This window comes from Scleropages formosus, chromosome 9 (genome assembly GCF_900964775.1).
Source record: "Scleropages formosus chromosome 9, fSclFor1.1, whole genome shotgun sequence".
NCBI lineage: Eukaryota > Metazoa > Chordata > Actinopteri > Osteoglossiformes > Osteoglossidae > Scleropages > Scleropages formosus.
Window position 1 is genome coordinate 6,083,009 of NC_041814.1, and position 14,405 is coordinate 6,097,413.

The 14,405-nt window shown below is 39.8% G+C and overlaps 2 protein-coding genes across 2 annotated transcripts; one reads left to right on the forward strand and one right to left on the reverse strand.

Moving 5' to 3' along the window:
* Positions 1 to 1,867: 1,867 nt before the first annotated feature.
* Positions 1,868 to 8,546, reverse strand: r3hdm4 (R3H domain containing 4). The gene is made up of 8 exons (XM_018745766.2): positions 8,273 to 8,546; positions 6,572 to 6,723; positions 6,294 to 6,415; positions 6,020 to 6,134; positions 5,481 to 5,566; positions 5,162 to 5,247; positions 4,937 to 4,992; positions 1,868 to 3,958 (listed from the first exon to the last, which is right to left on the reverse strand). The coding sequence occupies exons 1-8, from the start codon at positions 8,359 to 8,361 to the stop codon at positions 3,855 to 3,857; spliced, it is 810 nt and encodes a 269-aa protein (XP_018601282.1). The 5' UTR covers positions 8,362 to 8,546; the 3' UTR covers positions 1,868 to 3,854.
* Positions 8,547 to 11,167: 2,621 nt separating this feature from the next.
* On the forward strand, positions 11,168 to 13,457 carry LOC108930529 (uncharacterized). Its single transcript, XM_018745813.1, has 3 exons — positions 11,168 to 11,827; positions 12,378 to 12,565; positions 13,265 to 13,457. Exons 1-3 carry the CDS (start codon positions 11,168 to 11,170, stop codon positions 13,455 to 13,457), a joined length of 1,041 nt encoding a protein of 346 aa, XP_018601329.1.
* Positions 13,458 to 14,405: the final 948 nt, after the last annotated feature.

A 14,405-nucleotide genomic window follows, 5' to 3' on the forward strand; every position in this document is an offset into this window, starting at 1 on the left:
CTTTTCGCAACATGTCTCCCTTATTGTTGTTTTAGTAGAGTAGGTGAATAATAAAGTACATATACAGAGTTAAAACACAACATGCACCACACAACAAAACTAAATCTACACTACGCTAAAGTCAATCAATAGATGAATAACAATAAATAAATAAGAAAATACAAACACAACCCACACATAGTCATTTATAGGTGACTACTTAAAAGTGCAATCAGTGCTATAAATTTTTAAAATAGTGCAAAATAAATAAAATGTGCCATAAAAATTAGAAATCCTACACCTAACATAAAACATATAACACACTACAAAACGCAACACTTGCATTCACCAAAAATAGGGGTTACGGTGTTTTGTAAGTGCGAAAGGGCGTGTGTTACTTAACCCAGGATGGAGGATCTCTCACAAACCTGTGGGGTCACAGCCAAGAGGCCTTTCCACCACTCTTTGGCTTCTGAGTAAACCCCACTGAGTGACGTCTTTCTCCATCCTAACACACCAGCTCTCATCTACAACTTTCCTCACCTCAGCCAAGGCCCTTTGCACCAGTATCTCCATGAGGATATTTGTGTCTGGAACAGCAACATGATGTCTCGAGACCAGTTTCCAGATTATTAAGAATCACTGCATTATCTCTGAAAACCTTAAAGACGAAAAATACAGCTATACGGGTCAGGATGTACAGAGGCAGGAAAGCAGGACATAACATATCGCCCCGACTTCCTGCGTTCGGAGAGGCGCCATCTTTCAAAATAAAGGTTTCTTCCGCGTTTCCCAACATTATTCCATAGTAAAATACATTATCGATCCATTGCCAATAACAGCCTGTACAACACAGGGTGTGAGGCAGGGTACAAACTGGATGGGGCACCAGTACAATGGCAGTGCAGTCACACACAATTTCACTTAAACATGGGTTGTTAGTTTGGGCGTAGGTTGAGTCCAGCTCAGTCTGTACAGTTTTGTAGAGTTTGTGGTCTTATGGTCACTCTAAAGACAGCTGGGTGGCACAACGAGTAGCGCTGCTGTCTCATAGCGCCTGGGGGATGCAAGAGGACGTGGGTTTGATCCCAGCTCCGTCTGTGTGGAGTTTGCATGTTCTCTCTCTCATGTGTTGCCTTCCACGGTCCAAAGACATGCTGTTCAGTTTCCCCCATAGTGTGTGAGTGACAGAGAGAGTGTTCCACTGATGTATGGATGAGTGACCCATTGTAAGTAGTGTATGTAGCAGTGTAAGTCACTGCAGTAAATAAAGTGTGTGGGCTCATAACACTATAAAGTTCATTGGAAGTCAAGTTAAAAAAAAGCATCTGCTAAATAAATACGCTTCAAATGGACTGTTCTTTGAAAATTGCCCTCAATATGAATGTTTGACCATATGTAAAATGTCTCCGTAAACTTTTGCCCTCCACTTGAAGCCTTTTGGATATGCATTTTACAATTTTTGCACAACTGATCTGATAACAGCTGTCAGAACACGATGGACCTGATATGATGCAGTAAACATGGGTGACTCAGTGAGTGGCTCTGGTGTTTCATAACTTCTGGGCTGTTGGAGGAAACCCCTACAACCCACAGGGTTGTATGGGTTTTCTCCCACCCACCATCATATCAATGTGTGAATGTGTTGTATTGCTCTATAAAAGTGTGAATTATTGAAGGTACTGTATCTTCCACTTCAGGTTGCCTTCCACACAGGAATCAACTAGTGATGGGAAAAGTTAGATCATCCTAGCAGTTAATCCATATTTAGCACAAGAATACTGAGGGTACATTGTTAGCCCAGTAACTCTCTTTAAGAATAGCCTGATTTTATTTCAAACAATTTAGAAGCATAATTTCTGCACTTAAAAATGACTGCTGACAAATCTTTTGACCTGCCAAATATACTTTATTATGTACTGTTGACAATTTAATTGACAGATGTGTATAACAAATACCACCACATATGGAAACTTTCACAATTTATCACTGAGGCAAATACATTTTAACATCACTTAAATACTCAGGTGGAAAAATCCATGATATATTAAAGTGAAAGCCCTTTTTGCATGATGGTTTATGGAAAAAAGTAATTCATTTCTAAATGAGTAGTGCCTCAAAAGGCTTCATGAAGAAGTACTTATATGTTAAGCACTAAGAATATAACTTAAGAATTCAAGGTTAACGCTCAGAACTGGTACAAGTATATGGGAGTAATATCTGAACTCAAATTGTGAAAATGAAAAAGTAAAAATTTCCTTAGAAATCATAGGAGGCCATAATTACATTCCATAGTGGCTGAAAGACCAAGAGACATAAGGTGAAACTGGCACACAAATAACTTTGGTAATTCAGACCACATTCTGGTCACAGATCAGAAATTGTTCTATGTATTCCTTCAAAACATCACTAACTATGCAAAATCATCTTTCCAGCACTACTGTATACATACATTTACAGGTGGAGGTAAAAGTTAAGGCTTAAGTACTTGATAAAAAGCATCATGCAACTGCCAGTGTAAAAGCTGAGCACATAGTGTACAATTTACAGTCTCTGAACAAAGTACATCGAAGTAGGTAATGTACTACTATAAGTCTGACACTGAACAGTCAGTACCAGTGAGAATTGGATATGAACTGACAGCATATTGAAAGGACAGAAAAATACATCAGAGAAAACAATACAAATTATTTTTCGCACTACCCATAAATGGCAGCTGAATTTGACAATTATTGTTGACTAGTCCACAAATTTGGGTGGGGGGTAGGGGGTGCAGCACCATATCATAAAACGGCTTTTCCCTTATGAAATACAAAGCATGTTGTCAAGCAAACTACCCTTCCAGTTCAAAATGTAAGCCTGTTTCACAATATAAATGAATTTAAGTTACAAATTGCATTTATTCTGATCACCTTTAAGCTTATGATACTTGTCTACAGTACTGCAGGGCTATTCAAGTTAGTCCTGAAGGGCTGTCTCCAGATTTTTGACCAAGCTACAGTGACCCACCCAATTACACTTTTCAGCTAACCGGCAGACAAGCATTACTAGAAGCATCTGTGCCCACCATCCACAATGGTACTGTATTCTTAGCTTTGACAGCTAATACTAAATATACTTTCACTATAACATTTTCAGTTACATATTCCCGATCACTAACTCTAATAACCATTGTTCCTCAGTGGGGCACAAATATGCATGCAAGGTTGACTGGAAGTTTTTGGCATGTGCTCCATTGAGCACACTTCTCAGATGAATGGGACAGTACCACACCACCGAGTCTCGTTACGTTTACTGTAACGAGAGCTGATCCAGTTTCTGGATGTGCCCCTTCCAGGGCTGTGCATTAAATAGCATTTTGTACACAGAAGCTGTACTGCAATTCCTGATATTAAATAAACATAATTAAATGAAACATTGATAATCACTAGTATTACATTTTTACCCAAAAACTAACTTATAGGCTGCTCATAAATAACTACATAATGTACTATGATCACGGTAAATACATACCAAAAAATGCTAAAGTGCATTATTACAATAACCAAAGCTTTTTCTCAAAAACAAGATACTGAAAATACATACATTTCCTCCCCCCACGTACTTTGACATAATGCCAGTGTTGCCAGAACCAGATTACATTCACATACAATGACTGCAAACAATTTAAAATCTTAAATTTAAATCCCATACATAATTTTCACTCCCAGCACTAAGTCTAAGATAACCACAGCCAATTGAAGGCTTATGTGGCATGTGAAACAGTGCTTGAGCTCAAAGCACACCAAACCTTTGTTCACTCTGAAGATGCATGAAATTCATAATGGCTTAGTAATTTGTGATGGCAGTGATTTAGGCCAGATTCTGTCCTTTTCTCAGCTCATCTGTTCCAGGTAAACAGACAAGAGAGGCTTCGGAGGCAAAAACTCTTCCTGTTTGTTCACCACTTCAGTCTGACGAGCACCATTGCAGTCGGTACCTGGATTACGTGACAAACGGGGGGGGGGCACTTAGTAATTTGGCACATTGCAAATGGCATCCTTTAAGTTTATGGGCAAAGATCAGAAAGCTAAAGGTTTCATAACCTTTTGCCACACCAAATTTCATTGTGTTGTATACAAAGTATCTCATCTCTTATCCTTTAGTGTGACCGGTCATCCTTTTGACATTTTGGAGCAAGCATCTGCGATTCAAGTCAATCAGTAGTACATATGATTTTGTTTTACATGGACTATAGGTCAAATTCAGTGTGTACCCAGCCTACCGGGAAACACCCACATTAACACATATTTGCCTTAGCAAGACATTCTGCTGCTGTACATTTCAACTTGGAGGTTACATTACAACTAGCAGCATTGAGGCTAAGCCAAGTATCAGGGTGTATTAATTGTTGCTTTGTAAAGTTCTCAATTCTTTCATTGCATTTAAAGCTCCTATCTGCTGTTCTTGAGTTTTGATGATCAAAAACTAGAAGATCAATACTACACATAAGGGATGAAGTTTCCCCAGGTGTTTTTGCAAGTTGAGGAGCCAGTGTAACAGTTAAGAGTAGCACCTTTATCTTGTGATTGCTGCACAGGCATATACTTTGACATGTCAACAGACACGAAAAGACAACCAACATACAAACAAAACAAGCACAGTGTAAATAACTCTACACAGACGCTTTATATCCCACCTATTTTACATTACAATGTCTGAAAAATGTATTAAAGTTACACACAACCTTCCATATGTATTGTAATACAGCTGCATTTATGTTATGCTGATGCAGAACTTCTGAATGCACCCTGCAGATGACCTTAAGTAACCAGAAGCCATTCAGCAGGAAGGCAGGAGATTTTTTTAAAAATGTGGATATCCACTGTTATACAATTTAGCAATAAATGCTTTCACCATTAAAAAAAGATTAAGAACATAGTAAGCTTGCATGACAACATCAGCAAAAAGTACTCACTTGCTGAAACAAGGTCCATATACTGGCATATAGCATGAAGTAGCAGCCTTTCAAAGCTAATCAAAAATGCATAAAACAATAGTTATTGAACTGGTAACAATGAAATCCTGTTTACAGAGCTCTATGTTCTTAATTTCTGTATTTATAAATGAAATGTACAAATAGACACCTCTGAACGTGCAAAGAGAAAGAGAATGCAGTCAAGATTTTAGTTGCAAAACAAACCTGCTGCCCAGTCTGGTAATGTAAACAGAGTGGGGTTGAGCCACAAAAAAACGCAGCAAATCCTCTTCGAGAACTTCAAGAATTCCCTTAACCATGGAAAAGAGGAAGAAAACTATGTATTAAACCTGATTGGAAATTAACTATCAGATTAAAATTATTCACTGGTCATCACTACAGAAACCCCTGGTTATCTTATGACAATAAATTAATACCTTTTTGCAACAACTTCTTAGTTTTAAGCAATTACCATAAACAAAACAATCTTGCATCAAACATATCTGCTACACGTCATTTATGAAAAATGCATGACGACACTGACCAGGGGAATCTGCTTCCTTCTCAGAGTAGTACGTAGCCTTCGGTCAATCCTTAGGAAATAATCCTGAGCACTGTAGGCTGGATTCACTGAAAAAGTAGTCAATGAGACATCAGGCACTGATCCCAGATGCACTACACTACATTCTCACTTCAGTCAATCCAAAATTAAAGTACAAGCGATGAGGGCTACAACTGGTTTTTCTTTTCTTGTTAAACTTCCTATAGAAGTGAAAAAACTGCACCATAACATTAAAATCTTTTCAAATTAAATTGGTGAATTTAAAACTAAACTAGATTCCTTGGGGTCAGTCCTCATTCCATTCTAAACTTGCATAATGGAAAGATTTTACAGTTTAGTGTTGTGATTAATACACAGTATAAAACTTAAGCTCTCAGCTAAACACAAATTGAATGGTGTGATTTATTAAAGGAACCTCTCTAGAGAACTCTGAAGAAGCTCCTTGGACCAAGAGCGAGAACTAATGGCACAGGCTCAATGCGTCTAATTTCTCCCAAAAAATACCATCAGTGGGATCTCACCAGCTCTCTGATCCTTTGGCTGCTTGTCAGTGCAGCTTCTTCTGGCTTTCTCCTCGAGAACAGCTAGCATCTTCTCCTGCTCCTCTCCCGAACGATTCATGAAGTCATTCCATGACTGACAATTTTTGCCAGAGCATAACAAAGATTCAAGGTAAGAACATATAATACAAACAGTTATATTACCTATATATTGAGAGGAAAGACATAGGAAAATTAAAGTAAGCAGGGCACTGCGGCTATATGATGCAGCTTGTTGTGAAGCGGAAGTGTCTACCTGGACATAATTGCTGTTTGTACAAGCTTCTGTGAATATGGACGGAGACGCAGGATCTCCGCACACGTCCCCTTCATCTTTGGAGCACTCATCTCTTTCTAGCAAGTTAGCTAGATAGCGAGCTGTTTTTTTAATTTATAAAAAGACAAGGCCAACATTACTGCAAAATTACACCCTCAGGCAACTGACTGCTGATTTGTGAGGAAAACAAAACCTGATCCCCCCCCCCAATATCAGGAAAAAACCTCCAAAAACCAGCAGGTATACACATAACTTACTGTTTTCTTGCCGCTGGAGACTCTTCTTCCCTTTGGCTCGGGGAATGAGGTCAGAGTTGCGAATGGCCTGATTGATAAAGAACTGCTTTCTCTTGGACGGCGACACTCGTTTGGATGGAGAGCTTGGCACAGAGCTGTGCTCCTCTATAAGGCTAGAACACACACAAGTTATTACAATAAAATATTTACATTTCATTTATTCATTTAGCTGAACCTTTTCTCTAAAGTGACTAACACTTAAGCTACTTGCTGTTAATGTACCCATTTATACAGCTGGGTAATTTTACTGGAGCAATTTAGGGTAAGTACCTTGCTCAAGGTAACTACAGCTGGAGGTAGGATTTGAATCTGCAACCTTCAGGTCCAAAGGCAGCAGCTCTAGTCACTGTGCAACCAGTTGTCACATATGATATATAAGGCAAATTGATAACCCATCATTTGTTTACATATTTGTATGCATTAAGATGTAAATTATGGGCTAGTATATGCATTTCAGGTTCAGTCCAATAACCCTGAAAGACAAGAAATGAATGTTTTAAGGATGAAACTTAAATCCTTAATATATAATTAAGGAAGCAGGTAATGGCTGTCATGTTGAGATTCAAAAGGCTCCAGGTTCCCACTCCTGCTGTAGCACTACCCTTGATCAAGCTACTAACCCTGACCTGAATTATTACAGAGTAAACACTTTTCCATATGTCGATCTTCAACAAAGGCACCAACTAAAGAAAGCTCAACATTCTTGAAAAGTCACAAATTCCTGGCAAAAATTACAGACAGAAACATTACTGAGTCATAGGTATTAAAAAGATGGTTTCTTTTTTCACATGATTAGAAAGCTGGAGTTTCCCGAGGGCCCTCAGCCAGCTGCTGTGACACACAGATAAGCGAGGTCAAGAAGGTCAGCAGTGTGACATTTGGGATGAATATTAAACATAGACAGTCGCTACTAAGGGTGAGACGCAGCCCCAGTAATTATTCTTGTACGAGTCACTGTTCTGTTAGCGGATTAACAGTGAAACTGCCGCGCTTCCCGAGTGCGGCTGCCACTGTAGAACGAAACCGGACAAAATGGCGGCGGGCGCGCTCCCGAGCGCTGGGCGCGCCTCCTCACTCAGAGCGCAGCCAAACTGCTCACTTTTTACGCTTTACATAAACACGTTTATAAAGACTGCATATTGACAATATGCCTACACACTCGTGCTTTAAGAAAAAGATGTTTCAGCCGTTTCTTATGTGGACGAATAATGACAGTTAAGTGACGCGTTCAGCGAGCTACTAGGCATATAAAAGTATTTGAAGCAAAAATACCAATTAGTTTAATTAAAATTAAATTAATTTTAGAAGTGGCTCTTAGAACTACCTGCTGACCTACTTTTAAACGAACCAAGCTGCCAGATGGCGGAACCAAAATGGCGGCGGATTGGCCGAGATGGACTTGTTACAACAGCCGCGTTATTTCTCCTTTAAAACCCGAAGCACCCGGGAAAACAGAGCAAGCATTTCAAAGTAAATACAACATGGAGCCTCTGCCACCATCTTTTAACATACCGGCTCGCTGAGATGGCACATAGCAGGTACTCCAGAGATACCTACCTACCCACCCAATAATAAAATTAGCTCAGACAAGAAGTGTGTGTGGTATGGCTGTACAGTAAATCAGTTGTTATAAATAACTGCAGTCAGTAAAATTTCACTCACACATATTCTCGTCCTTCGTTTCTGTTATTATTCTGATTATTATTGCTGGAGGTAGCCGTGCAGCTGGCAGCGCCGGACAGAACAACCATTTTCACGCTGGGCGAAGAGCTGAGAAAAAAGGCAGTAAGCGAAGTAAAGCAGTTTAAAAATGAAGTATAAATTAGTTACAGATAAATAGCAATCCAGTCCAAGCTGCCTAAAGGCTGTGGACTTGAGGTGGCTTGTCCTCCGCTGGAAGGTTCAGTGCGGAAGCGAACGGGAGGCCACGCCCCGAGCGCGCGCTGCCGCCGCTCGCTTTTATAGACGACGTCACCGCCGACTGCTCATAATAACAACAACAATAATAATAATAAGGGATTACAAGGAATAACAACTTGCCAGAGATCATGGGTCTGGAAAATAATAGCAACAGAACTCAGGGGAATTACATAAAGGCGTGCTACAAAAACAAACAAACAAATAAAGAAGCCTGCTTTAGCATGATTGGGGCACACACACCAAATTTTCAAAAATAATGAAATAAAAATATTTAGCTTGCTCATGGGCTTACTGACGATTGAGTTACGATTTTTTTTAGCATTGTTGTCCTCTAAAATATATATGTATTTTGTCAAGTTTCAGCTTTATAACACTTCTTGTTGTAGCACTTTGTGTTTACCCTGCAAGCCAAAAGATGTCAGTGAAACTGATGCAAAAAGAAGAGGAATGTGGGACCACCATGATTCAACATGCTTCCATGATGTTTACAGCCCGTGTGGTGTTGATGATTCTAGATGGCTAGTAAGAAAAGATATACACATAGGCCTACTGTCAAGACCAAAGTGCACATAGCAATCAGACACACACACACACACACACACACACACACACACATTGGCTGAAGCTGCTTGTTCCAAGCAGGGTTGGGGCGAGCCAAAGCCTAACCCGGCAACACAGGGGGTAAGGCTGGAGGGGGAGGGGACACACCCCGGATGGGACGCCAGCCTGTCACAAGGCACCCCGGTGGGACTCGAACTCCCGACCCGCTAGACAGCAGGACCTGGGCAAACCTGCTGCGCTGCCGCACCCCCCCCGATTTAATGCAGTCAGACATTAATAAATCAAACATTTAACAGAGTAATTTTTACATTCACTGGAGCTATATCTTGGGTGTATCGCACAGTAGTACAGCTCGTAGTGCTGGTGCCATTAGCTTTCGGCTATGGTTCACACTTGGGTTTGAACCTTGCTCAGCCTGTGTGGAGTTTGCATGTTCTCCCAATTTTCACATGGGTTTCCTGCTGGTGCTCCAGTTTTCCACTACAGTCCAAACATGGATTTTATATGCATTTGTGACACTAAATGGCTCTTAATGTGTGTGACTCAGGGGGCGTGGTGGTGCAGTGGGTTGGACCGGGTCCTGCTCTCCAGTGGGTCTGGGGTTCGAGTCCCGCTTGGGGTGCCTTGCAAGGGACCTTTGAGTTATGACCAGATACGTTAGGAGAGGAGTTGACTGACTCACACACGCGCGCGCGCGTGCGCATGTTGGCTGAAGCTGCTGGTCCCGAGCGGGGTCGCGGTGAGCCAGTACCTAACCTGGCAACAAAGGGCACAAGGCCAGAGGGGGAGAGGACACACCCAGGACAGGTAGGAGTAAACTTCCAGTCTGAACTATGTATTAAAAAAAAGAGAATAACTTCCAAATGTGATCTGTAGTATATACTTCACTGAAGTTAGTCAAGTCTTCATTTGGCTTTTTATGTGATAGTGGCAAACTGACATCATTGCCTAGAAGTAAGGACTGTAGGGTTATCTGAGAAGTACAATAATTTGGGATGGGTAGCTGGTGACATCAGAATTGAAAGTTCATGTGTTATGATGGGGTGTGTCTTACTCAGGATGGATTTGACTTTGGCTACTGGAATGCCACTCCACTGGTTTTCTTTCCATCCTCAGAAAACATTTTTGAACTACGACTATTTTGTGACTTGAGTCCTTAGTAACCTAAAGTATTCAAAAGATACAGAATTACAGATTCATGCATTCCCAAAGAAACATAGAAACATCATTAACCTCATGTCTGTGTTAACAGTTTTTCAGAAATGGGTGCAGTCATCTGAAATATTTAAGTGTCCATAACAACAGTGCTTTGGTAACTATCATCTCTTTCAAGATCAGACGTGGGTTGCAATGTATTTGAACGTGGGAGGAGTGCTACTCAGTATCATATTTGTGTATGAATCACGTTGCTGGAGCAATAAGCTAATTACTGTTGTGAGTTCCTTCAACAATAGCAAACTGTGCCTTCCATGATGGAAAGCAGTGAGGATAGACTAGAATTTTAGAGGCTTCTTTGAATATTCCGTAAGTTAATTCAAAAATACAACAAAAATCTTGTTGTCAGTATCGTAAACATGTATTCTATTGCGTACTGGATTGTTTTTTGTTTGTTTCAGACTTAAGACTGTTTTTTTAATCATTTTTTAAGAAGAAATTGTTGAATAATTGATAACCCTTTATGCAGCTACTCATGTGATGTATACTGATTCATATAGTGGAATGTAACATTGTATTTCAGAATCACATGTCTACATCCAAATCTCTCCTTCTGTTGATGTAATGTACTCATTGTATTTTTCTCTAAGATGTACATCACTTTGGAGAAAAGAGTCTGCTAAATGAATAAATGTAAAAAATGTAAATATACTTATAAAACAACATTAACACATTTAATCATAAAAAAGTTGGTTTACAGTATTCACATTAGTAGTAAATATTTAGAATTGATAACTCTCTGAAAAAGTTCTTTTACTAAATGGACTTAATGGCTTTTTGCAGGATCCACTTCCTACTGCATCACTATCTGTGAGATTTTGAGGACAGGAGGAGGACATGGGACAAAAGTACTGAACCAAAATGCAAGCTGTCAAATGGTATAAAACAAAAGAATTAATCCCCAGATCAAATGCAGGATCAAGACTGGCAGTAGATGTTGTGAGTTGTGAGCTGGTTGTAAAAAATATTCTTCCACACAAAAGCCAGAAAGTCAGAGAATTTCAGGGTCAAACTGTCAAAGACATACCTAAGCAAACAGAAGACTCTCCAAAGATTAAAATTCATATCAATCTTTGCCCTATTCTGGCTGCTGCCAAGACCAGAGAGGCAGAAGATAGCGATTGTTGTGAACCAGATGGCACTGTGGAGGTCGGTGCACACTGTGATGGTAGAGATATGATTCAAAAGCAGCAAGTGGCAACAACCAAAGAGCAACAGGCAGCAGCCCAGCAAGAGATACTCAACCAAGGTCTCAAATCAGATGTCTCAAAGGCAACCTGGTTGGTTAAACGTACGTCATTACCAGCCATCAGTAAACCATACCAGAAGTGCTCATCATACTCAGTCCACATGAGACAGACAGCATCACCTTGTCCTTTGCCTCTAATTAACATTTCAAATCAAAGTGTTCTGCCCAGCCCTTCCAGCGTGATCAAAACCCATGGAATTATAAGACCATTTCCAAAGTTGCTCCAGCAGCACAACAGATCTCAGACAAACTGTGAAATGACCTTCAAAAGGGTGAGGGCCCTTTATTACATAAAGTTTTTAATGCTAGTAATTTTTTTACTACTATCTTTATATTAACTTTAATACTATTTTAGTTTTTGATGAGTGACCCATTGTAAGTAGCGTATCTAGCAGTGTATGTCACCTTAGTGAATAAGGTGTGTGGGCTAATAACACTACATAGAGTTCATTGGAAGTCGCTTTGGAGAAAAAGGTCTGCTAAATAAATAAATGTAAATATAAATATATGTAATACTTCCTTTTGTTTATTTTAAAATAAAATTTGAATTTGAATGTTGGATAAAACATATAATGTAACAGTTGTTAGTTTCAGACACAGCCTGACTTACTGAACGTCTCTTACCGCTGTGAACTCCACGTGCTGGGCATACATGTTTACATAAATACTGGGAAGTTAGAAAATGAACATATTCACGAAACAGAATATAGTGCATGTGAATGTGTAAAACAATATTTACGATTCACGGGAATCTACAAATAAATATATAATACAACAGGAATACCATGTCACCTGGGTCTTATTTCCATCTCTTCTCACAAGTTGTCTCAGCTTCAGCTCCCTGATGCACAAATCCCCAGTGCTGATGTCCTGCTGGAGAAAGTGAAAGAGAGCGCGAGGAAGTGGGAGAAGGAGAAGGTGGTACTTGCACGTGTCGATCATCTCTCTCTGGCAGGGGCTTTGCAGTCCCTCAGGGAAGGATTGTTAGAGCTGCAGGACCCCGCCAACCCGTAAGTACATGCCATCTCCACAAGAGCAACGCAACAAAACCAACAATGCAAACAGCACCAGCATGTCTGTGTTTATTTGCTTGTTTGCCATGTATCTCAGACTGCTGTAGAATCATCTGTGGTGAGTTTGAGATAGCAGCTGGCAAACCATAACATGAAACATGAATAATAAGTTCTGAAATGTAAAAATTCAAAAAAAGAGAGAGAAAAAGGGTGAGTTTGAGAATGAAGATGGGAGAAAGTGGAGAGAAATGAGCTCAGGAGATTATAAGCTTATGTACAGTATTGCCAATGTCACAATGACAAAGCCAAGAAAAAGGACCTGTTTGCTTCTGCACATATCTGGCTGCAAACACATTCCAAAAACAGCTGCAATCATTGCCAGCAATGAGCCAGATCTGGCAGTTGTATTTTACAATTTATGTATCACATATTGCTCATTTCACTTGGGAAACTTTGGCCAAAAACATACCTCCTAGAGTCACATTGTGCTATAGTGCAAATGTCTGCTTTCATTTAAAACTTTGGTGGATAATAAACTTCAATATATATATATGAAAGAGTTGCTGTAAGATATCTATCACCTTATTTCTAATATAAGGGCTTCTTTTATTTTTTTAATTGTTATTTATATTTATTTCAATTATTTATGGAATTGGAAGAATGTAACCCATTTGTTCATTTTGTCCCTGTTTCAAGTTTTGTCAGGAAAATGGTCAGATGCCCCAGGACTGAGCCAAGCAGATTCCAGGAGATGAATGTTTCTATGAAAGAAAGTGCCCTGAAAAACAACCACAGACTTGCAGTTGAGGGGAAGCAGCCTGTAACCCTCAGCTGGTGCAAAAGGCATCAAACTACTCTTTCTTCAGTGTCCTCTGATCAAAAAATGTAATGTGTATTCCATGTCAGATCTGTTCACTCTCAAGCATATTTGTTAACTGAGTTGTAAGGAATATTTTCTCAACTGATGTTTAATAGTCTGTAGCCTTGCATAAACCATGCACACTATAAGATACATGTCACTTCACTGAAACGTCCCTGTACAGTGAAATGGTGGTATGTTTTAGTCCTAGACCAATAACCACTGTACAGCTTTTTTACAATTTGAACATTTATTCATAGAGGTCTCTATATATTTGCATACAAATAGATAAATTACAACATTCAAATGTTCAGCATAATAAATACACAACTTCCATACATTCTGCTTTCTGTTACTTGTCCCATATTTCTTTGTAACACATATCATAATTCTACACTCTCCACTTTCAAAGTGCAATAAATACTATGCAGTAAATAATTTAGAACTACAAGAAGAAATATAAAATAAAATAATTAAAAAAATGAATCATCCTAATGAAGGCAATAGTTTGAGTCTGGTACCCAGAGGCTGTACATTTTTTGTGTTCTGTACTGTTCAGACACAGAGGGAAAGAAAAATAAGTAATTACTAAAAACACTTTCGAGTGCAGCATTTAAATATTCATCCCATCCAGTCCAACCAAGTCCAGTTTGCCCAACCAAAATGCTATAAACACTTTTTCTTGCAAAGCCTTTAGTCACCAATAGGGGGCTCCACGATGCATGTGCAATATTTGCATGACCTCAAAATTTAAAAAAATTGACTGACAAGGGAGGGGGCGCGGTGGCGCAGTGGGTTGTACCGGGTCCTGCTCTCCGGTGGGTCTGGGGTTTGAGTCCTGCTTGGGGTGCCTTGCGACGGACTGGCATCCCGTCCTGGGTGTTTCCCCTCCTCCTCCAGCCTTACGCCCTGAGTTGCCGGGTTAGGCTCTGGTTCCCCGTGACCCCGTCTGGGACAAGCGGTTCTGAAAGAGTGTGT